Source organism: Onychostoma macrolepis, chromosome 20 (genome assembly GCF_012432095.1).
Source record: "Onychostoma macrolepis isolate SWU-2019 chromosome 20, ASM1243209v1, whole genome shotgun sequence".
Classification (NCBI taxonomy): Eukaryota; Metazoa; Chordata; class Actinopteri; order Cypriniformes; family Cyprinidae; genus Onychostoma; species Onychostoma macrolepis.
The window spans coordinates 201,526-225,988 of record NC_081174.1 but is presented as its reverse complement, the minus strand read 5'-3'; the positions used below and the strand labels follow the sequence as shown (position 1 = coordinate 225,988).

The window sequence follows — 24,463 nt, the reverse complement described above, 5'->3', positions numbered from 1 at the left end:
ACAGTCAACGCAGCCATCTACCAGGAAATTTTAGAGCACTTCATGCTTCCTTCTGTTGACAAGCTTTATGGAGATGCTGATTTCATTTTCCAGCAGGACTTGGCACCTGCCCACACTGCCAAAGGTACCAAAAGCTGGTTCAATGACCATAGTGTTACTGTGCTTGATTGGCCAGCAAACTCGCTTGACCTGAACCCCATAGAGAATCTATGGGGTATTGTCAAGAGGAAGATGAGAGACACCAGACCCAACAATGCAGATGAGCTGAAGGCCACTATCAGAGCAACCTGGGCTCTCATAACACCTGAGCAGTGCCACAGACTGATCGACTCCATGCCACGCCGCACTGCTGCAGTAATTCAGGCAAAGGAGCCCCAACTAAGTATTGAGTGCTGTACATGCTCATACTTTTCAGTTGGCCAAGATTTCTAAAAATTCTTTCTTTGTATTGGTCTTAAGTAATATTGTAATATTTTGAGATACTGATTTTTGACTTTCATGAGCTGTAAGCTCTAATCATCAAAATTAAAAGAAATAAACATTTGAAATATATCAGTCTGTGTGTAATGAATGAATATAATATACAAGTTTCACTTTTTGAATGGAATTAGTGAAATAAATCAACTTTTTGATGATATTCTAATTATATGACCAGCACCTGTATAAGTAAAATATAAGGTAATCTATTATAATATGGATATATTTTTTGTATTGGCATAATAGTTATCTCCATAAATTATAAAACACTTTTATGACAACGTAATGCTTATTTTATTATATATGTTTGTTATATTTTATTATCATCTCACATCATGGATCTGCATTTCTATAATGTATTTCTATAATAAAAACACATATCTGATTTGACTTATTATATAAATAGCATCAAACAAACAATACAATTGCTGTTGCAAGACCTTTGAAATAACAGAAATCATTTGGCGAAGTGATATGGTCATGTAATGTGGTCAAAAGCTGCCTGGAACTACTTTCGCCGTGCGTTTCCCTGAAAATAATTGCACACCTTAGAACGTTCGTCAAGCCAATCAGATTCAAGCATTCAACGGCCCAGTAGTATAAACAATTTGAATGCACGAAGTGGAGGCGAAGAACCACGCGCAGCGGAGCCGTTGATTATCCCGTTTATGCCATGGTCATTTGCCAGCAGTCTCATATTAAAGATGTCAATAATATTTGAGCTGCAATATTTGACCGGAACGATAAAAATTACGGTTATTTTCGTCTGTATTACTATTCAACTGTAACAGTATGTTACTATGGTTACCAATGTGTATAGGAAGCGCATTAATATAGAACGTGATTAAACTGACCTGGAACTACCTGCAGTTCAACGAATTTAATCAACACCTGCCAGCCAATCAGAATCGAGTATTCAGACAGACCATGGCATAAAAGGGGATAAAGCTTCTCCGCTCTGCTGTGAGTGTTGGGCTTACTTACACCAGAGTGCGCAAACACAAAAAAATATAACAGTGAAAATTTTATATTTTCACACAGACAATAGCCGTTTCTCAACATGAGTTCTTGTGGGCTTGTGAAGTGTCATTGCCCAAAAACCCGCGTAATTTTCTAAATATATGTTATTGTGTCATGAAATGTTTTAAGAGTTTTTCAGGCGAAAATGTAATTGTTTAAAACTCAAATATGTGGTTTACTTATAAAGATAGCGCCTATTTGAAAATTTGCTATGCCGATTTCGGAGCTCCATGCGATCACTGGGCGCTCAGTGCTCATCCACCTCCAGCAGCCTTAGCTCGGCTAGTCCTTCTGACATTTGCCGCTGGCTCTGATGTCTCTGTAGTGATTAAACATGAGATACAATTCGTTTTGTGTAGGCTATATTTAACAGGCATTCGTGGTCTCATGAATCTATGATTTGTTCCTGGCCATATCGTTTTGGCTGAGCACAAATGTTTAACATTATTTTGAACTTTACCGTAGAACAGCTGACCTGTAGCATAAGTTTGACTGAATTGTTTGCTTTTGTCTTTATTTCCTCCTATATAAGCCTCTTATACTTTGTACTTATACTTTTATAATGGCTATTATTGTTCAATAAAACTGAAAAGAGGCAGAGTGCTTATCGTCGATCGCTACTTTCCGGCATACACCACGCCTATAGGGTACTACTGGCAGTGGAACCGCAAGCCTGATCAGGGTTGCCCGTACCGAATCGTACTACACTGTACCAAACCGCTCAGTGGAAATTTACCACGGTAACAGACTCTGAGTATAAGTTACCTCTCTTTCAGAAACGGGCTTGACTTACCCTGCTTTCCAGGGTTTGACAAACCTCCCATTTTGAAACGGAAAACCCAGAGTTTCCCTCATTTCAGGGTTAACATACTCAGAGTTTTCACTTAACCTCCTTTCTGAAACGGCCCCTGATGTGCTAAAAAATTAGCCACATTTAAATCCAGAATAAAAACTCTTCTGTTTAGCTGTGTATTTGCTGAATGAGCATTGTGCTAAGTCCGAACTAACTTCACTGTATTTTATGTATAATCGGTTTTTTTTTTAACTGTTCTAGATTCATTTTAGATCGTTTTAAATATTTTTTTTTAATTTCTGGTTCCGTTTATGTAAAGCACTTTGAATTACCATTGTGTATGAAATGTGCTATAATAAACTTACCTTGCCTTGCCTACTGTGTAATTCTATGTAAATACTGAAGATGCATACAAGTTACAGTTACTTTTATTTCTGATTGTTTCAAAGCAGTAGTAATTCAAATTCTGCTGTAATGCAGCTCTAACAAGCCATATGTATCTCATCAGTTCAGTGTTAATTCAGTTCAGTTAATTGTAAAGTTGATTAATGTACATACAGTGTATTTTTGTACGTGTAAGTATGACAAACTCCTGTGCACTCCACTGCACAATGAACAAGCAAAGTAGTGTTTTTACATTTATCGTATTTTGGCATGTACCTGTAATTATTGATTAAAATAGTGATGAGTTACTATGCAAAAACAAAATTTTTATGACTAAAATCATTTTAAAAGAAGTATTTGCTTTTGCAAGACATGTGTAAGGTTGTGTGCATATTTTGTGGTTTTGTTTGCAGGTTTAGAGAAAAGGAGCCATTGTTTCAGAAACTGTAAGCATTCAAAAAAAAAAAAAAAACAACTGTAAAAAAATCACAGTACTTTGATTCATATAGTCTATGTGTCTTAAATATATTTGAATTGATGCTATAAACTGATCTCAAACTAATACGGTATAATCTCTATTTCCCCAAGCATGATCGTTATTCTTCTAGAGGTGTGAGACATCAATATATACGAGAGGATATGGTCTTTAATAATAATAATAATAATAAGCATTTTTTATGACACATAAACAAAAACGAGAGGATAAGATCTTTAATTAATTTTTTTAAAAACATTGTATAATATTTTTGTCCCTCACTCTGCTAAGAAAATAACTCAAATAACTGAAGCTCGTTTTTTTAGATAAACATTCACAATTTGAAAATGGAGTGTACCAATTCAAAATGTTTCATTTTTAGTGAAGTAGAAAAACTTATAAAATATAACGTAGAAAAAATTATATATATATATATATATATATATATATATATATATATATGGCTATACACATTACCAACCAACATTTCAGAATTTCATTATTCAAATATGGACCAAATCCATTCTCAGAAATGCTCAGTTTTTGTTAATTTTATCTAAGGGGCAAAATGCTAAAACATGCTTGTCATATTATTTATATTATTATGCAACTTTTAAAATATGCTACCCCCTTTTTTACAGCAATGACAAGTTGTTGACGCCAATTTAAAAAAAAGATGAAAAATCATAATTTATCCCAATGTCTTCAATAGAACATTAAACACACTGAAATAGAAGCCAAATAAATTGTTTTGCTTGAATTAACTGCAGCATACTGTATTTTACAAAATGAAGGGTCTGGAATATTTAGTAACGAATTCCTTGTAATACAATTCTTAAATAAATTCATGTAATACAACATTTAAAATGACATAATAAATATTGGGTACCATGCAACATGTTAAAAAAAAAAAACTTTAAATTATAAATCCATGTAAGAATGCTATAAAGTTCATTAAATTGATCGTTTGGCAATTTTAGTTTATGCTGTATAACCATTTCTCCCTATAATAACAAACAAATATGAAGGCTTTTTTTTTTTTTTTGCTTTTTCTTTTTTGACAATTGAGAGTCATGAAAAGTGTGAATAAACTGCAGGGACAGATCTTATAAATCTTGTAAATTGCATTGACATAAAAGTTATTTAATTAATTACCACTAGCTGTAAATGTCATGCAAGTAGTGATGTCCTCAATGGGGCAAAACAATCTACTATAATGAATTTCTAGTTGTTCTATTTGAGAAAAATCTGAGTGGAGAGTATTTGGCAAATGCTTTGAATCTTTTGAAAGACAATTCTATCTAAAAGAGAATCAAAGCAATCTTCAAAAAAACTAATTATACTCAAACATAAGTCTCTAACATAACTGTAATTCATCACTTCTTTGGTATTAGGTTATATTGTGTCCTCATAGGACACATCCGTGATACACTACAATCATACTTAAGGACTACATTTTAAGTGCAACTTAAGTAGAAAAATGTGTGTAAGAAAATAATACAAGTTTGGAACAACATGAGAGCAAGTAAATGATAACAGAATTTTCATTTTTGGTGAACTATGTCTTAAAATTGAAGAATCAGTGCATTTGTAAAAATGTACAAATGACTAACAAAGAATAAAGCCTGTTTCAAAAACCTAGCAATATGCAATAAAGAATTAGACTGAATAATGATCACTGATAAAATCTTAACATTGTGAATCCAGTATTCTTTTGTAGAAGGGTGTTACTACAAAAGAAGTATAGTGCAGCAATAGCTATTGATAAGTTATTAGCAGTGTCTCAGTGGAGTGTATTTGCATAGAAAGTGTGTGTTATTAGGAATGAGGAAAGGTTCACCCCAAAAATCTAAATTCTGTCATCCTTTATTTAACCTCATATTGTTCCAAACGTGGTGACCGTCACACCATGTCTACACAAGCACTGTAATGTGACACCACAAAAGCAAACAGAACCTATTATAACTAGTGATGCTGTCTACACTGGACGTAGCACAACACAACAAATTTCCAACAGGAAACTGATGCCCTGTTCCATCTTTGGTGTACTCCATGCACTTCCATTACTTCTGCCAACTGGTCGAATGGATCAAAAACGTTCACTTTGATTCATCCAGTGTAGAAAATCTGAAGCTGATGCAGTAGTGTGGACATGATGTCAAGCTCCAAAAATGACAAAATGAAAGTTTTGCCAGGGTATTAAAAAATCCATTTAGGTTTCACATAAGGAACAAAGTCAAACTGATCTGGAATGACATGGGGGTAAGTAATTGATCACAGAAATTTCTAGGTCAAGTATTCTTTTAAAGAGTTTTTATGCTGTGCCACTGGCAGAATATGAGAACTGAGGGAAGTGGGGTCTTCTGTCACTGTCAAAGGACTCCATGTTTTCATCTGAAAAAAAAAAAAGAGTTATACTTAAAACAACACAGATAAAAAGCACGACCAATGAAAAATGAACAGTATTTCTTCTATTTTCTATTTTATAGAGCAATCCGTAAATTACCACTAGGTGGTGCCTTCGTTATTATCCAAATACCTGTTAAGTGAGAGTTTTTAACATGTACTGTAAGACAGGGTCATCACCTTGGCCTGGGGGTGTGATGGTGATGGTCTGCCCTGTAAACTCCACATCAAAATAGCGAGTGTCTGTTTCTGAGGTTACCTGGGGCTTAAAGGGTGGTACAAGCTGTGGAGAAACATATATTATATTTGAGTGGCCTCTCTTTATCAACAAAAAGCATTTTGTCAATGACTACATGCTATTATTATTATTCACCTTCTTCTCATAAACATCTTGCCACTCAATGCCTGCAAAGAACTTATGCTGCATGATTTCTTTTGCATCATCTGGACCTCCACCTAACCTGCAGAAAGAAAACCCAAGAACAGATAAACAAACAGCTACATTGCCTTGTTACCTTTAAAGCCTCTTCCAAGATCAACTTTCAGGGAAGTGTTAAAACACACACACACAAAACTATACTTTCACTAAACTAGATTTTCCTGTCACACAGTTCTTAGTTCACCAAGTGATCAAGAGAGCAGCATTTTCATTGGCAAGCTGACGAGTCAACAGTTACTGCCACTATGTTACCACAAAGCACCTCTGTTATGGCAATTTCTCAAAACATAATCTGATTCACACTGTTCCCATCAATATTTTGGTTAGCTAATCCATGCTGCATGGTCTCCCAGGCTAAACCAGTCTGGTTTTAGAGGGATTTTGGCCACTTTTTTCTGGTCAGGCTGGGAAGCCACCTGACTCTTTTATTCAGCAGGATATATAATAAACAGTGCAACAGCAAAATAATGCCACAGATGACTATTTGTAAGACTACTAATTTAAATTAATTGTTCCCAAAAGACAAAGAGTCTTCATAGCTTGTGATTCATCTTAATCTATATTTATCATCTGTGAGTCCATCTGCTCTATATCACGTCATCCTATATCACAGTCTGTTCTTCTACCACATCTGAAATGAAACAATCTTGTCTCTCACTAGCAGTTTTAAATCCTGGTCACTATAGTCAATCCCCATTCCTATGCAAAAAAACAAACAAATAAATAAATAAAAATTAAATAAGTCATATGAAAAAAGTAGTAATGTTCATTACATTTGGCTATTTTTAGTACAAACACTCCCAAAAGATTAGGTACCAAGTGGCATTGCTTGTGCAGTGAAGACTGAAAAGGTAGCTCAGCTATGGTGGTATTACTGCCAGCAAAAGAAAAGATTTTCTCTTTATTTGACCATTATTTTTTTAAACTTCATTCAAACTTCATTTTAACTGATCAGATTTAAAAAAAAAACATACAAATCAATTAAAAGACTCACAGACCTTCCAAGTGATGTTATGAATCAATTACTTGAGAGACAGTTATCCATCATTCATCATGAATTCTTGAAACAATGCACATGGAGAAGACTACACAACACTAGAAGTGACTTCAAAACAATCAGAGGTCTCTCACCGCTGCTTTGGGTCTTTCTGAAGCAGTCCTGACAGCAAAGATTTTGCCTCAGGTCCAAGTGTACGAGGAAAACGGATCTCATCCATGAGGATCAATTCAAAGAGTTTCTCATGATCCTGGTTGTAGAAGGGCAGCCGGCCGCACATCATCTCGTACATGACTACACCCAACCCCCACCAGTCCACCGCCCGGCCATAATCATTGTCCTCAAGAACCTGAGAAAAAGCAGCAGAGAACCAAAAGTGGGGCCAAGGGGTCAAGATTTTGCTGGTTAACATGGTAGATAACTACAATATCGTGGAAAAAGTTTTTTTACGTAATCCAACACATTACACAATTTAGATAATGTAATCAGACTACTTGTGGATTACTTTTAGATTGCTTTTGTCCTAACTTGTTTATCACAATGATTTAAATAGGATACCATACTGCTGTAAAAATACAAAGAGTAAGAAAATATATTGCATTCATTGTAATTAACAACATGAAGTGTATTAAACATATTACATCAAGGTTTCACAAACTGGGGTTGTAAAGGAACGGCAGGGGGTTTGTGAGTTTAATGAAAAGCAATTAATTAAATCATAAATCATGTAAAATTAAAATAAATTAATTAAAAATAACAAATCAAATAAAAATAAAAACATTACTAAAAAATGAAATATTTTATGTTTACCTTATATCACGAACCCTAAAATTTACATAAAGCCTGTTCCCGGGAGCACACAATCACAACACACTGGACCAGCTAACCAATCAGAGCCCACTGTGTATTTCTGAGGAAGGGGCTTCATAGAACCAGAAAGTCAACAGACCGTTTTTAGGAGAATGGAAACAGTGTTAAATATATGAAATTTTTTTTATAAATAAGCATGAACATGTGTTACAGTGCCACCTATAAACACAATCAAGCCTTTGAAAATAGCTGGCTGTCCACCCCTTTAAAATAAATACATTAGGTGAAAGAGGTTCAGATGACAAAACTTTTGGGAATGTCTGCATTACATGTAAATTATGAGTTTGAAAGACAAAAGCCTTTCAATAATACAACACCATAATACATGGTTAAATAACATGCCGATTGATAATTCAAATAAAAATGAATGTGTTCATCAGTAGGCTAGTTGATGCAATGTTGAAACACTTGTTAAACCTGAAATGATTTTTGTAAATCCAATGGTCAAATGCTGTGTTGCCTCCTGACTAATGACTGACCTCTGTGTAAATGTCCACAAAACTGGACTTTCTGAGTGTAAGCAGTAGGCTATTTTAGAAGGGAAAATTTTGAAGATGAAAAAGAGGAATTAGAGAGAATCAATAAATTATAAATAATTTATTGCAATGGTGTGAATAATATGTAATTGTAATCTATAAAAAAGTAACTGTAGTCTGATTATGAGTATTTTAAAATTTAATTTACTCTAATTACAAGTACTTAATTTTTGGAATTTGATTACGTAATCCAGATTAAATGTAATCATGTACTACCCAGCTCTGTTCACATCACAGCTCATGGCTTGTAATGACATCAGTTCTCAACATCTCCATTAGGTATGTTCAATTTGAAGAGGCACTGTGCAGACCAATCGGTGTACGACCACAAGAGCGATTCAAAAGCATAAGGAGCCATCTGCTATCTAATCGCTTTCGCTGTACTATTATTATCCATGATTAATCACATGACAGATCAGATGATAGCATGTGGACCTGTGGATTAAAATGGTGGTATATTCCCATATATACTCCTAAATGCTTGAAAGATGGAAGACAATTTTCATTTGTATATCGGTTTTTACAATATACATTCAGTACCCACATTTAGCACTAGGCTATAGATTAGTAGATAGTAGCTGGCAATAGATTAGTTTACATATGGCAATGCTATAAACAATCACTTAGCTGAGATCGCTTTATGTGAGTAAGTGTATATGAATAACACTGGATGTATTTGAAGTAATTGCAAGTTGGCGTTATTAATACATTATGCTATGATATGGAAATCTGTAAGGTTTGAAAGGTATAAAATCTGTAAGGTTTTGTTCTATTTCTATTTGGGGTAGTGACAAACATGTACAGTATGTGGGTAAAGCTGGATATATTTGTAGCAGTTGCAAGTTGGAGTTATAAATACATTATAATGTGATACACAAATGTGATAGGTTTGAAAGGTATAAATTCTGCAAGGATTTGTACAATTTCAATTTAATGTGGTGCTACCCTCAATATGTATGCAGAGTGTGTGGATAAAGCTGGATATATTTATAGTAATTGCAAGCTGGAATTATTGATTCATTATGCGGTGATAAGGAAATATATAACATGCGAAAGGTGTGAAATCTAAATGTTGGAGGAATCACAATAGCACTGTAAAATACAGGTCAAGTTATCCATCACTCTGCTGCATACACCGTAAGTGTTGCCGGGGTCCGCCCACAGACGAAAGTTTTCAGGGATAGCCAGCACTGAACCAACAGGGCAGTGAATCAGATCCAGATTGCACGCTCCAAATCGACACCACTTAAAAGTGCATAGCAACCCCCCCACTCCCATATGAATGAGCTCTTGCATTCAAAATCTGATTAAAACCCCAAAAGCAGAAGACTCACTTTGTCTTCCTGCACTCTCCTGTCGGCAGGAAGGCATATAAGAGAGCCATCGGCCACACATTAGCCAGAGTGTCTCTCCATAAAGGCAATGGAGGAGAAAGAGAGAACCAAAAGGCACTCTGGGCTATCTTTCTCAAAATGAAAATATCCACCTCTGCCTAGCCGAAATCAAGGTCTGAGGAGGCAACATCCATTCTCTGGGCCTCAACCTTGAGAGAAGATATGCTTCCAGAGACAGAATAAATGTGTTTTTTTGTTCCTACCTGGATTTCCTTCTCTATTCTCTATGTTCATTCAGACATTATTACAGAGTATATTTACAAACTATTAGTGTACGGAACTCATTTCACATATCTTTCATGTAATGCTTTATTACCTCAGGAGCCAGATACTCTGGTGTACCGCAGAACGTCTTCATTGTTGCTCCCTCCGTAATTCCTTCCTTGCACAGGCCAAAATCAGTGATCTTTATGTGGCCGTCTTTATCCAGCATCAAGTTTTCCAACTTCCACAGAATAATTTTATTGTTATGTGATATATTGGTTTGATGATGACATAACAAGTAGCATTACACTAAATACAACAAGTCATTTTACACATTTAAAGTTATTGAACATGATTCATCTTGTATGGAATTTTTTCCACTAATCTCACCTTTAAGTCTCTATACACAACGTTTTTCTCAGAATGAAGGTAATCCAGGGCTGAGACGATCTCTGCTCCATAAAACTGTGCTCTCTCTTCCGAAAAAACGCGATCTCGCGATAAATGAAAGAAAAGCTGTGATAAAAGAACAAATACCCCATAAATATCCCAAATGATAAACAATAAGACCAACTGGAATTTTTAATCTTCTGGAATAAAATATATTATACGTAGTACACACATTATTTAAATAAAGCATTTGACTGCATGCAAATTAAATAAATAATTACTTCTTTAAATTTAATAAACAATCATTACTAAACTTCACCTTTACAAGATCTCACCTCTCCACCATTTGCATACTCCATAACAAAACATAATCGGTCATGAGTCTGGAAAGAATACTTCAGACCCTGAAACACAGAGGTGACATTAGGTCTTCGCTACTAAAGGAACATTTACATTTATTCTCTAGTTTAATATTGATTATCAGTGGAAACAAATTTGACTGCCACCCTAAGAAAAAGCTGAATTTTTCTGCTAATTCAGAGATCCTCAGAGAAATCTAATCCCATCCGGACAGGATGCCTGGGATTGCAGGATATTATATTCCACAACGCTTCTCCTGATTTATTTTGACCTGTGAACTATTTTCTTGTGGCATGTTTCACCTGCCCACGCAGCTTTCATAACGGAAAGCATCTGAAATCATCGCTTTTTGCCATCTGAAATCAATAATAAATTACTGATCACAAAAAATTTAAGAATGTAAGAATCTAATCAGCATTAACTAGATTGAAACTTTTTATGTTGCCCTGAATTTGAAAGAGTTTGAAGTTTGAAGGTCAGGGTAGATAGAATAATATTAACAAAACAGCTTTGCTATGTAATAATGATAGTTCTGCTCTTACAAGCTCAGAGACATTTAGAATCTATTGATATGTTTAATAGACAGTGTCTTGGTGCCCTGGATATTGATATTTTGTTATTTATTTGAAATTATTACCAGTATAGATGGTTATTTTGTGGTAATGCAAATATTTTGAATATTCATGGACACAAATGTTTATGCCAGGCCATAAATTGACAAGAACTATGCATGGATGCCACCCCTCATAGTCCTTATGCCACCCAATAAACAATTTTCTAGATCTAAGGCATAAGTGATAATCAAAAAACATTTTGTAATATATAAGATATATATAATACAATATATATGATAAACATATACACCACTTAATTTAAAAAAAAATATTTTAAAGTCGATGAAATTATCATTTAAAAATAAATTTAACCCAAAATCCTGTCACAAAACTGAACCTGGAATGTTCCATAAATTACTTACGGGCCGTTGAATGCTTGAATCTGATTGGCTGACGAATGTTCTAAGGTGTGCAATTATTTTCAGGGAAACGCACGCCGAACATAGTTCTTAACCGCATTACATGACCATATCACTTCGCTAAATGATTTCTGTTATTTCAAAAGTCTTACAACAGCAAAATAACCAAAACCCACAACAACACTGGCAAAACAAATAAATATAGTAAACAAAAGGATAAAAACGACAGATCATGTCCGTGTTTTTGCCACAAAATTAGGCTTAGCACATACTCTATCTCTCCTGCTCTCTCTCCCTTACATATATAACAGTTAGTTGCACACACACTAACATACATCACGCTAATGTTGTTAGCGCTACTCTGACGATTTTATCAGTAAACGACTTAAAAACTACATCACTTCTCACAAGCGAGGTAACAACAACGGCGCTGTTGAGAGACGCACAGAGGTAATTCTCTCTCTCTCTCTCTCTCATAATTTACTTATTAACTGTATTAACTGCATTAATCTGCTATCAACGGCTCAAGCCTCCATTACTAGGTTAAAAGTGAGGTTTTGGAATTAGCAACAGAGGCGTTGGATGAGATGCGGAAGAAATAATCCTACTCACAATAGCGATTTAAGTAGAAAAACCGGACGAATGCCTTGAAATATATCATCTGACCGATGTCTTGAGGTGTGGCAACCATAGTATAAGCGGAATAATTGACTTTGGTCCGTTGAATTATTAGAAAAATAATGCACCTCGGGTGTGCATTATTTTTCTAATAATTCAACGGCCCGTCGTCAATTATTCCTTACATATACTAGTGTGTCATAAACGCTAATTCTAAAATATCTCTTTACTCTTTACAGTCTCTCTACTTTTATAATTTGCTTACTGTTAAGAAAGGGTGCTTGGAGTTCTGGAGGACCCGGTTTTCAGTAAGTGTGTGTGCTACCTCATCCTGTAAATAAAGTAATGAAAAGAATTTGTTAGAACTTCTAATATGAAGTAACTACAATTTATGCATATAATTGCCAAAATAAATTGTACAGGCAAGTAGACAAACCAATGTTTAAATTTACTGGAAAAAAGTAGACAGAAAAAAGCAAAGGACCTACTTTTGCTACTATCACCTCCTTTTTAAGAATTTTCATGGCATAGTATTTTCCTGTGGCTTTCTCCTTCACCAGTATGACCTTTCCAAAAGTGCCTTTCCCCAAGAGTTTGAGGTATTCAAAGTCATGCATTGTCTACACAACAGCATAAAGAAAAGTCTTACAGTTTTAAAATATCCAATATCATTTTAAAAATCAAATCTAAGGTACAAAAATGTAATTTACACAGAACATTTTGTTTATTTAGTTTTTTTTCACCCTCTGAATGAACTGAGGTTCACTTCATCTTATAGTGTTTGATAGAGTTTGTGTAGAGCTCTTTAGCAACCTTAAAAAATATTTTAACCCAAATAAAAAAAACACTCTTTATCTTTAAATTTGTATAGAAACAATAGAGAAGACAAGAAACTCTCTACCACTTTGAGTCGAGGTTTGGACAAGTACATCTCCATGTCCATAGGGTCAGGTGAAGAGTCCATTCTCTCTTCCTCCTGCTTCTGTAAACTATCTGCCACAGCCTGGATGGCCTTCGTCCACTCCTCCCTGCCGAAAAAAATAAAATCATGTATGGGAACTCTAATTTTACAGCTTTCTTTTGTTCAGTAAGAGTTAAAAAATGTACTTTAGGGAACTTGAGGAATTTAAGCTGAACAGTAGACGCTGTACTGTATCCACCTTTTTCTTGACGTAAAAATGGGCGCGGCCATTTGTAAATTTTATGGGTCTAGCTTCCATGTCCAGCTATTTTTAGCTGTACAAAACAGTTCGTTTTGCTGCTTGATATTGAAAATTAGTGTGTCTTATCATATTATTTTAATGTGTTATCTTAATTATGAACACACTGGTTTGTAGTGCAAACAGTTTTACTGTTTACTGCACGTTGTTATTCTCCTCGTTATTTACCTATAGCGGCTAATGAACCGAAAGTCTCACCCATAGGCTTACTTCCGCGTTGAAGAAAAAGGTGGATACTGTCTGCTTCTGAATACAACATACCAACCTTTCCTCTGGGGTCTCAACATGAAAAGTGCGTTCAATAACAGTAGTCCACTGCAGGCACCGAATAATAAAAGTGTTTGCCTTCGGTCGCTCTGTCTTCATCAACTGACATTCTGAGAGAATACAAGAGAGAGAAAGAGTGTTTTTTGCTGTTGTTGTCGTTGTTATTTTGGTGTTCTTAGGTGGGATTAGGAAAGGATGCAAAAGGGGACAAATACAGCAAAAAAGTATAGTGTTTGTGTGTGTGTGTTCCTCTGCAAACTGATAAAACAAAATGGCTACCTACGGGCCACTGAGAAGTTATTGAGTGGAGTTTCCAGCTGGTCAACATCTTGTGGCCGCTCTTTGTACCCAATAAATGTTCCATCACTCTTGAGTAAGAAATATCTTGGTCTCCATGTTTTTATGTATTCTCCTGGAAATAAATAGATTAGTAGAACAAAACATATCCAAAGATAACAGGGAAACATTTAATAAATGTATGTTATGCTAACATGGATCACTAAAAACATTTTTATGTATTATTATGGTATTGTAATAAAGACAAATTTAAACTGGAGGCATAAGTGGTACTCAAAAAACATTTTGTAATATATAAGCTATATATGATACAATATATATGATAAACATATATACCACTTAATTAAAAAAAAATGTTTTAAAGTCTCTTGCTCAACATGGCTGCATTTATTTGACCAATATGTAAAGTAATTATGTAAAGTATTCATTAAAAATGTCACACCACAAGGCTGTTTAAGAGAGAAGGAGATCAAAATGATAAAAACCTAAAAGAAATGTTGACCAGTAACAGCACATTATTTTAAAAAAAACATATAAAAAAAGACTTTCCATTTTAGATTTATATATATTTTTATTTTAACTTAAAATCCTGATGTTAATTTAACAGAAAGTGGGGGGTGGCACCAGTAAAATTTTGTCTCTTATACCAAGTGTAGAGGGCACTAAAGTTATCACAACTTGTACTCTAAAAACAGAATAATATGATTAGTGAATAATTACTTTCCAAATAAACTGCATATGCATTAAATGCAATCAGGAAATAAGATGTAAACAAAATAAGTGTTGAGTAGTATTGCTTCTTATGTAGACACTCAAGCAGTCAATATTTATGACCAAATTCTGGGAAACTACTCAATGTACAGTACACATGTCACAGGCTGTTCTCCTTTAAACCACACAGACTGCAAGTCCACACCTACAACTAGTCCATTTCTTCTTGTTGGGGAAGTACCCTGCAGTATTTTAAGGTAAATAGTAAAAGGGGCATCCCTGAACCCTTAAGAAAAGAGAAGGTTGAGAACTTTCACCATAAACAGTTTTTATTTAATCAGCTTATCTACAGTCATCAAAACAAACAGGAAACTACTGTTTAGTTCTGAATAACTCACTCAAGATAAGGTTCACACAAACAAAAAAAAAAATAAGTAACATCAAATAAGACCAAGACAGTCCCTGTCAAATGCAAGAGTTCACATTATCAATCAGATGAGAGTGGTTGTCAGCTACACAAGCCTGCACAAGTTTACTCAAAAAACAACAGTAAGAAGCCATGACTGCTGTTGGTGTTTGGGGTTTCATGGTTGGATTTTCATTTCTTTGTCGGGTTTTTATTTTAATGTCGCCACATTAGTGGGACTTCTGGTAACTAAGAGTCAGATTCTTGAAAACAGGAAGCGACACAAAAGATAGCGTGGCCACACAAGCAGTTTAAAATTAGCTACTGCTATTGCTGACTCATATCTGCACTGATATACACACTTAAACATGCGCACGGTAAGATCATAACACATGATCGTCCGGGAGCATGTCAGTCTTTTAAATGCATGATAGAAAAAAACATTTTTATTAAGGGGCATTATTTATTACTGTACTGTCAATGTATCAATTGCCATCTTGTATCAAGAAGCTTCCTTTGAGAAAGGTCCATTTTCACTAGTGACATATGATCTAAGCAATTCTCTGTGATGAAAAACAAAAACACCAGCTCATCTCTGTGTGTATACATAATCAACAAGTTTCTGTGAAAATTGTTCTGTTCCAAATTAAGCACAGGACTTTCTTCTTCTTAAGGACATCAGCTAAGTTTATAGACAGATGAGCAGAGGAACACTTCTTGTTAGTAAAGGGGATTATAAGCAGGTGAGCATCTTTGAAAACAAACAAATCCAATTATACTAATAAGCAAAAGAATGTTTTGATGAAAAAAGACATATGCTAAACATTAACAGATGAACAAAAAATATCAATACAGTGTCCTGCATGCCCCTAGGGCCACACATAGGGAAAAAAATAACTCCCTAAATCCCTTGTGGGCAAAACAAGCCTGCCGCCACGCTAAGCAGCATAAATCCAGGCAAAAGCATAGTTGCTTTTCATCTGGGCCATTACGGGTGGTGTCTGTCTGCATAGCTGAACTGGAATGACCTTGCCTACAGAAGCACACAGCCCTACACTGTCCAGCAGTGCATGCCTCATGGACCCTGGCAAAATGAGGATCGAGCAAACACCCCGAGTGCTTGATATTCAGCCCTTTTACTGTTTTCTGCTCTCCACACCCTCAGGCTTTTTCCCTGCACACTGTTGCATCTGCCTCTTTGGCCCAATGACTCCGATGCTCTGTGGTTTGCAAGGACAGACATGCGCTCAAAATTTCCGTGCTTTGAGGAGTGCAACACAGTAATATCCTCTCACTGACACGTACAGTAGGAAAATTTACTTAAGAAGAATGTGATATGATTACATGTTGGCCAATGTTGAAAATACTGAATAAATAAAAGAAGGAAAATATAAAACTACTCCACTAAAATAAACTGCTAAAAAAAGAAACAGAATGGCAGCTTTTGTAAAAGCTATAGACACGTGCAACCTTTTGCATTGTCACTGACGTAGTGTTTACACTTGTGCTGAGCGAGGCAGAGCAGAGCGGGCATTTTCAGTTAATTCCAATGGAAATTGAGCTTCACACTTGCAAGGTGAATTGTGGAATTGACACCGGATTGTAGAAAGAGCTGAGAGCAGTCAAAATGCTCAACTCAATTCAAATGAGGAGAGCAAAAGGTCAGGCAGCAACAAACAGCTGTGAATGTTTATAAATATGCAGATTGTGCAGTTTCTGTTGGATTTAGTGCATAAATCATAATGTAGTTTGGACTCTTAATTTGGACTGGGTTCATAACCACCTCTTCTCTGGATAACTAACATGATCTAATGGTAATAATGTAAACAAAAATTGATTTTTTTCCTTGTTTCTCACAAGTATTGCATCTGAAACTGGAGGAAAGCTTCACAGAATTTGTACCTCTCTTATGTAGCCATCCCTCCTTCACAATGACAACATCACTCATTGTGACCGGAGAGAAAACCCTCTTGTCCCTTTGACTCGGACCAGGACCAGAAGGTGGGAACTGTTGGATGTCTCCAGCCAAGACATTCAGCAGGACAGGTGGTCTGAAGGAAACAGAAGAAAAAAAAGTTTCTGACTTATTTATATTTATTTATAAAGCTTACTTATATATTTTTTTAGCTTTATCCCACTGTTTTAGCACAAAGCATGCTTGCACTTTTCATAAGTGTGACTCTTACTGAATATACTGACATTGCATCTGGAGAAAAAGAAAAAAGAAAAGAATAAAAAACACTGCAGAATAAAAAAACAAATGCCAAGTTCAGTTATGAAACTATAGATGGTGCAGGCTGATGGGTTTTAGCACAAAACATGCTTGCACTTTTCATAAGTGTGACTCTTACTGAATATACAGTGGGGCAAAAAAACATGGACCAATCAGCTTGTGCCAAGTCATTTAACGATGTGAATATCATCAGTTTACGTTAAGAACCCATCAGCCTGCACCATCTAGAGTTTCATGACAGAACTTGGCATTTGTTTTTTTATTCTGCAGTGTTTTTTATTCTTTTCTTTTATCTTTTTTTCCAGATGCAGTGTTAATACAGTGGGGCAAAAAAGTCTTTAGTCAGCCACCAATTGTGCAAGTTCTCCCACTTAAAAAGATGAGAGAGGCCTGTAATTTTCATCATAGGTATACCTCAACTATGAGAGACAAAAGAGAAAAAAAATCCAGAAAATCACATTGTAGGATTTTTAAAGAATTTATTTGCAAATTATGGTGGAAAATAAGTATTTGGTCAATAACAAAATTTCATCTCAATACTTTGTTATATACCCTTTGTTGGCAATGACAGAGGTCAAACGTTTTCTGTAAGTCTTCACAAGGTTTTCACACACTGTTGCTGGTATTTTGGCCCATTCCTCCATGCAGATCTCCTCTAGAGCAGTAATGTTTTGGGGCTGTCGCTGGGCAACACGGACTTTCAACTCCCTCCAAAGATTTTCGATGGGGTTGAGATCTGGAGACTGGCTAGGCCACTCCAGGACCTTGAAATGCTTCTTACGAAGCCACTCCTTCGTTGCCCGGGCGGTGTGTTTGGGATCATTGTCATGCTGAAAGACCCAGCCACGTTTCATCTTCAATGCCCTTGCTGATGGAAGGAGGTTTTCACTCAAAATCTCACGATACATGGCCCCATTCATTCTTTCGTTTACACAGATCAGTCGTCCTGGTCCCTTTACAGAAAAACAGCCCCAAAGCATGATGTTTCCACCCCCATGCACCCCCATTTCTCCTCCAAACACGACAAGTTGAGTTTTTACCAAAAAGTTCTATTTTGGTTTCATCTGATTCTCCCAGTCCTCTTCTGGATCATCCAAATGCTCTCTAGCAAACTTCAGACGGGCCCGGACATGTACTGGTTTAAGCAGGGGGACACGTCTGGCACTGCAGCATTTGAGTCCCTGGCGGCGCAGTGTGTTACTGATGGTAGCCTTTGTTACTTTGGTCCCAGCTCTCTGCAGGTCATTCACTAGGTCCCCGTGTGGTTCTGGGATTTTGCTCACAGTTCTTGTGATCATTTTGACCCCACGGGTGAGATCTTGTGGATCCCCAGATCGTGGGAGATTATCAGTGGTCTTGTATGTCTTCCATTTTCTAATAATTGCTCCCACAGTTGATTTCTTCACACCAAGCTGCTTACCTATTGCAGATTCAGTCTTCCCAGCCTGGTGCAGGTCTACAATTGTGTTTCTGGTGTCCTTTGACAGCTCTTTGGTCTTGGCCATGGTGGAGTTTGGAGTTGGACTGTTTGAGGTTGTGGACAGGTGTCTTTTATACTGATAACAAGTTCAAACAGATGCCATTAATACAGGTAACGAGTGGAGGACAGAGGAGCCTCTTAAAGAAGAAGTTACAGGTCTGTGAGAGCCAGAAATCTTGCTTGTTTGTAGGTGACCAAATACTTATTTTACAGAGGAATTTACCAATTAATTCTTTAAAAATCCTACAATGTGATTTTCTGGATTTTTTTTTCTCATTTTGTCTCTCATAGTTGAGGTATACCTATGATGAAAATGACAGGCCTCTCTCATCTTTTTAAGTGGGAGAACTTGCACAATTGGTGGCTGACTAAATATGTTTTTGCCCCACTGTATTAACACTGCATCTGGAAAAAAAGAAAAAAGAAAAGAATAAAAAACACTGCAGAATAAAAAAACAAATGCCAAGTTCTGTCATGAAACTCTAGATGGTGCAGGCTGATGGGTTCTTAACGTAAACTGATGATATTCACATCGTTAAATGACTTGGCACAAGCTGATTGGTCCATGTTGCATACGCAGCCAATAAGTTTACTGCTTTACATTTAAATGACTGGTTAGCATTCACTTCAGCATTTTGCAGTGCGCTTTCAGAGTTCCTCTAAAACCCGTCACCTTCCCCAGCTCCACCTGTATAGATCTGCTACGGGTTATTATAAATGGTAGCCTATTTGTGCAGCAGCAGTAGAGCTGCACGATTAATCGTCAATAGATCGTAATCTCGATTCAAACAACCATGCAATCCCATTTTTTAATGACAATGATTCGCCCGTGTCTATTAAACCTTTGAAAAAGTCTTACCGGAACACAGAGAGCAGATAGTTACCATGTTTGGGTAAGAAAGAGCTTCACAAACAGTCTTTTCAACTACACAGTATTATTTTTGTCTTACGATCATTCATATTATCACAGAAATACTGGGATGAAAGTTTTTAGTTCAGATATAAATGTTGATTTCTATTGTAACGATCAAAATAGAGCAAATCCCCTTTTGAAAGTAACTGGCGCTTCAAATAACATTTGCGTCGACTGCATCGTTTTGCCAAGTGATTGTTAAAAAAATGTATTTGTCATTGAATCATTCATTCAAGAGATTTGTTCAAAAACGCTGATTCATCCAGTAATGAAGTGAAGTATTTGAGTGAGTCATTGAATCATTCATTCAAATGACTTTTTCAAAATTTTAATATTAAAAATTGGTGTATTAAATAGTTTAAATACATATTTATTAAAATGTTAAATATTTCATTCAAATGAATTAAACACTTTTAAATAGACAGCAGCAATATTATTGTCACACATTTTTTTGTTTAGTTCAGAATCGTGGGAGAACCATTATCTCTATTTGAGACAAAAAAATTGTGATACTCAATTTATCCAGAATCGTGCAGCTCTACGCAGCAGCATGTCTTAAATACTCACAGCAACATATCGCCATATGCATTGGCAGCAGCAGCAATAATCTCCAACTACAGCTATAGTCAGCCACAGCAGAGTAACAGATCTATTCCGCAAAGACCAAATACATAAACATTGTCTCATCCATTACCATGCTAAAATCTTCTGAGAGTTGTCATAATAGAACTTGACATGAAGAAATCTCCAGTGTTTACACCAGCCCTTTGCCTACTTTACAGCTACTGCTACTTCTCTGCAATCTCTCATGATTTATTTATCTGACAATTATGTAATAATTATGTTGTTCTAGGCTGATTTGTGGACCAACACAGCCACGTTCTTTGCCTACAAAACTTTGACTGATCAACTAACATTTATAAAACCATAGGTATGCCAGAACCTGCACAAAATTCCTTCTATTAATCCCCCCCAATGCCTTGTTTGACTATGCTAAATCTCATAAAGCATGCTACTTACATACATGCATATTCCCATACAGACATGTTATTTTCATGTTGAATGGTCATTGCACAAGGTACGACAAGCTACTGCACACAAAATGGCACAACCACGTGTGGCAGCAGTTGTACAGTAGTGTGCCATCAAACTAATTAAACTGGTCAATGGACTTTTCAAACCTCGACAGCCAGCAGGGTTTCTATACAATCTACGTTATTAAGCCATCTTTTTCAGAACCAAGCGTGCATTACTGAGCTTTTCACTTTGTACACACAAGAAAATTTAAAGGAATTTTGAATTCTCATCACCTACGGATCCTTCTTGTTCGTAAAAATGAAAAAAATAGCAATCCAATACCAGCACATCCACTACTAATATAGCTTAAATATAGTCTTAAGCTAGATGCCTTAAGTTTTTTTTTTTTTTACTTTATAATAATGATTAAGTAATTTAACTGCTTAACTCCATTCATGAGCAGTAGATTTAATGTATGTGTGTATATCAAATGTAACTGCTTTACATTTGATATACAAAAAAATAATTAATTGATTCATTCACACCAGTAAAAGTGTGTAAGCACAGTCAAGAGTCAATGGGATATTGTGTACACAATTTAAAATTTTAAAATTCTTTGATAAAATTTTGCATATATATTTGGCACACTATTGTAAAAGGCACAACAGTTAGAATATAGTATTAGAACAAACCAATTGGGGAATAGCTTGAACTGTAGTTTTTGAGGTCTGACTATTAAAACCTGCTGCCCTTGATGCACCCCACAGCTATGCAGCCTCTGGCTGCTTGGAATGCAGTGAGAAAGAACAGCGTTCTCCTGCCTCAGAGCCGTCTGAAACAACAACCCCATGTGAACTTCCCCTCCCCCTGCCTCAAAGATCAGCAGCTAGGAGATGCAGGTAATCCTCTGACTCAAAATATACATGCATGCACTTACACAAAACGAAAGGCAATGGCTGAAAGCGAAAGAAAGAAAGAAAGAAAGAAAGTTAGCTGACATGCAATCACAATCTATGAGAAGTGCTGTAATGAGAAAATTCCTCAGACATGTACACGCAAAAATACACACTGAAGAACCATTTACTCACAATGATGCCAAGCAAATGCAAAGGTGCACACAGACCTACAACTCTCAGGCACAACTACCTTCTCTAACGTCTCTCTCTGTCTGTCTGTCTCACACAAACCCACACACACCAGGGAAGTCTCATGTGTGTCAGCTTCACTGTCTGGTGCTGCCACTGCAGCTTGTCTCTGAGCGCGGCCCCTCCCAAAGCCGCCACGCTGCGGGAGAAAAAGAGAGAGTAAAAAAAAGTGGGCGGGCGACCAAGCCTGTGCTCAATGCAGCACTCCATATGAACTCAATGGCCTCGCAGATGGTCACGTGGCACGAATAAAGCGAAAGAGTGAGAGACAGAGGCCCCTGAGGAGGCCACCCACCTCATTCAAAATTTCAGCTCAGTGAGAGAAAGGGAGGAAAAGGCATCAGTCACCTAGTTTTTTAGCAGAGACCAGTGCCTTGTTCTGCTTATAGGTATATTTCATAACTGTGTGTGTATAGAACTAAGTTTACATTTTTAATTGCATGCCAGCTCCTGGTATAACCTAGTAAGGTTATACATAGTATAAGTATATACAGGTCCAAAGTTTGGAATCATAAAGAATTTTTAAAGATGTTTTTGGAATAAATCTCTTATGCTCACCCAGGTTGCAATTATTAAACAAAAATACAGTAAAAAACATAATATTGTGGTATATTACTACAATTTAAAATAACGATTTTCTCCTTTATTATATTTGAAAATGTACTGTAATTTATTCCTGTCATGGCAAATCTGAATTTTCAGCAGTTATTACTCCAAGTCTTTTCAGTGTCACATGATCAATATCACACAATATTGCTGTTACTTTATGACTGTATTGATCAAATAAATGCAGCCTCGGGGAGCATATAAGACGTCTTTCAAAAAAACATGAAAAATCCTAAATTATTCCAAAATGTAACCAATATTTAATATTAGTAGCATAGTGATGACAAATACATAATTCATTTTTTTAAATACATGAATGTTTGCTCACATGAGTTCATATGTACAATTAATTTAGAACAATTGGTGTGTAAATAAATAAGGGATTATTTACAAGGTAGAGTATAGGATAATTTCCAAATACAGAATTCAAAGTTTCCAAACACAGAAATTTAAATTATTCCGGGTAAGACAACATGGTCTTGAATTACTGCTTTTAGAGGGCTGTTTGTTTTTATGTTCAGTTCCTTAGCAACCACTACACCCCTGGTTGAGAATGGACCACCTTGAGAGAGCCACCAGGTTTCTCAGCTTGGGGATGAGGTGGTTTTCTTTAAGGATTTTTCTTAAAACCAGGACATGATTGCTCTCAGAAGCTAAACAGCCTTTGTGTAGTGGGTTTTGAGTAGTACACTGTTAAGTGAAATAAAAAAAATTGATAATTGGATGTAAGAAAAGTCATGAGGCATCTCCGAATGAACTAAAATTTATAATCTAAATATACTGAAAAATAATGATCTTCTTAATAAAGCAATCCCTCTCATTTTCTTATTCAAGAAATAAATACAATTTTAATATATCCACAATACTGATCAATACACAGGGCTAGCTGGTTTTGGTAGACAATTGTAGATTTATGTCAAGCATTTTTGGCATTTTTTCCTTCGCTCTAAACATCTTTTCCAACTTCACACAGAGAACATTGCTCCTGGGCACTAAACTACCTTGGTTGACCACCACATTGCGCAAATCAGACACAGAATAGCCTACAGAACTGTTTATAAAAAATAAACAAAAACCTGCAGTATCAGCTTTAATCTTGTTGTATGGGTTTTATTATCATTTGTTTATATATGGTCTAAGTCTGCCTACATGTTTGAAGCCAAACATCACTCTAACTTATAATTTTGCCGTTTGATCTGGATGCAGTTGGTATGTACAGTCATTGCATTGCATCTCTATTTACACTTTTTAGAGTGTGTATTAACATTTATGGCATTTGAAAGCTGCCATATACTGTATAACAAATAAATTAAAAACAACAACAACAAAACCCTGACCGTCTGATTTTTGACTTCTGAAGAATAGAATGTTCGCTTGCTTACTGAGATGACAAAAGTTTTGTAAGCTCGGACAACTTCAGCCGTGATGCGGTTAGATGCCTGAGGAAACCATCTCATGTCCACTTCTACCCAAAACAAGACTGCTATCATGCATAGCTTCTTAAAAAAATAAATGCACATGTGTACAAAATCATGTCATACCCCAAGACTTCAGATGTGGCTTCGGCTCATTTCACAAATTCTTCGAGCGTCTTCTCGTACAACTTATTTCCATCATGTTGTGGGTAAAAGTACGTCCTGCAAAACTCTTTCCGCTCTTATTTCGCTATATACTGTATCTGTCTCTCGGTTATTTCATCCTTCATTCGTGAGGGATATTTCAGTGCGGTGCAGTAAGTGAGCAATGAGTTGCGCAGGCGGTGACGTCAGATTTTCTTAAACAGACCCAACATTTCCTCAAAGAGACCTTACCACACAGCAAAAATATTCCGT

The 24,463-nt window shown here is 36.0% G+C and overlaps 1 protein-coding gene across 4 annotated transcripts; it reads right to left on the bottom strand.

Annotated features, from left to right (window-relative positions):
* Nucleotides 1–3,850: 3,850 nt before the first annotated feature.
* LOC131527534 (RAC-alpha serine/threonine-protein kinase-like) lies at nucleotides 3,851–24,375 on the bottom strand. Of its 4 annotated transcripts, none has more exons than XM_058756707.1 (15): nucleotides 24,173–24,375; nucleotides 22,027–22,164; nucleotides 17,140–17,288; nucleotides 14,103–14,235; nucleotides 13,822–13,933; nucleotides 13,238–13,364; nucleotides 12,825–12,956; nucleotides 12,602–12,667; nucleotides 10,721–10,789; nucleotides 10,386–10,511; nucleotides 10,108–10,236; nucleotides 7,126–7,340; nucleotides 5,929–6,016; nucleotides 5,736–5,838; nucleotides 3,851–5,543 (listed from the first exon to the last, which is right to left on the bottom strand). In XM_058756707.1, the coding sequence occupies exons 4-15, from the start codon at nucleotides 14,185–14,187 to the stop codon at nucleotides 5,464–5,466; spliced, it is 1,332 nt and encodes a 443-aa protein (XP_058612690.1). In that variant the 5' UTR covers nucleotides 14,188–14,235; nucleotides 17,140–17,288; nucleotides 22,027–22,164; nucleotides 24,173–24,375; the 3' UTR covers nucleotides 3,851–5,463. The 4 variants fall into 4 exon arrangements, with proteins under 4 accessions (XP_058612690.1, XP_058612687.1, XP_058612689.1 ...); XM_058756704.1 differs by having other exon boundaries at nucleotides 3,852–5,543; nucleotides 14,107–14,235; nucleotides 21,969–22,164; XM_058756706.1 differs by having other exon boundaries at nucleotides 3,852–5,543; nucleotides 14,107–14,235.
* Nucleotides 24,376–24,463: the final 88 nt, after the last annotated feature.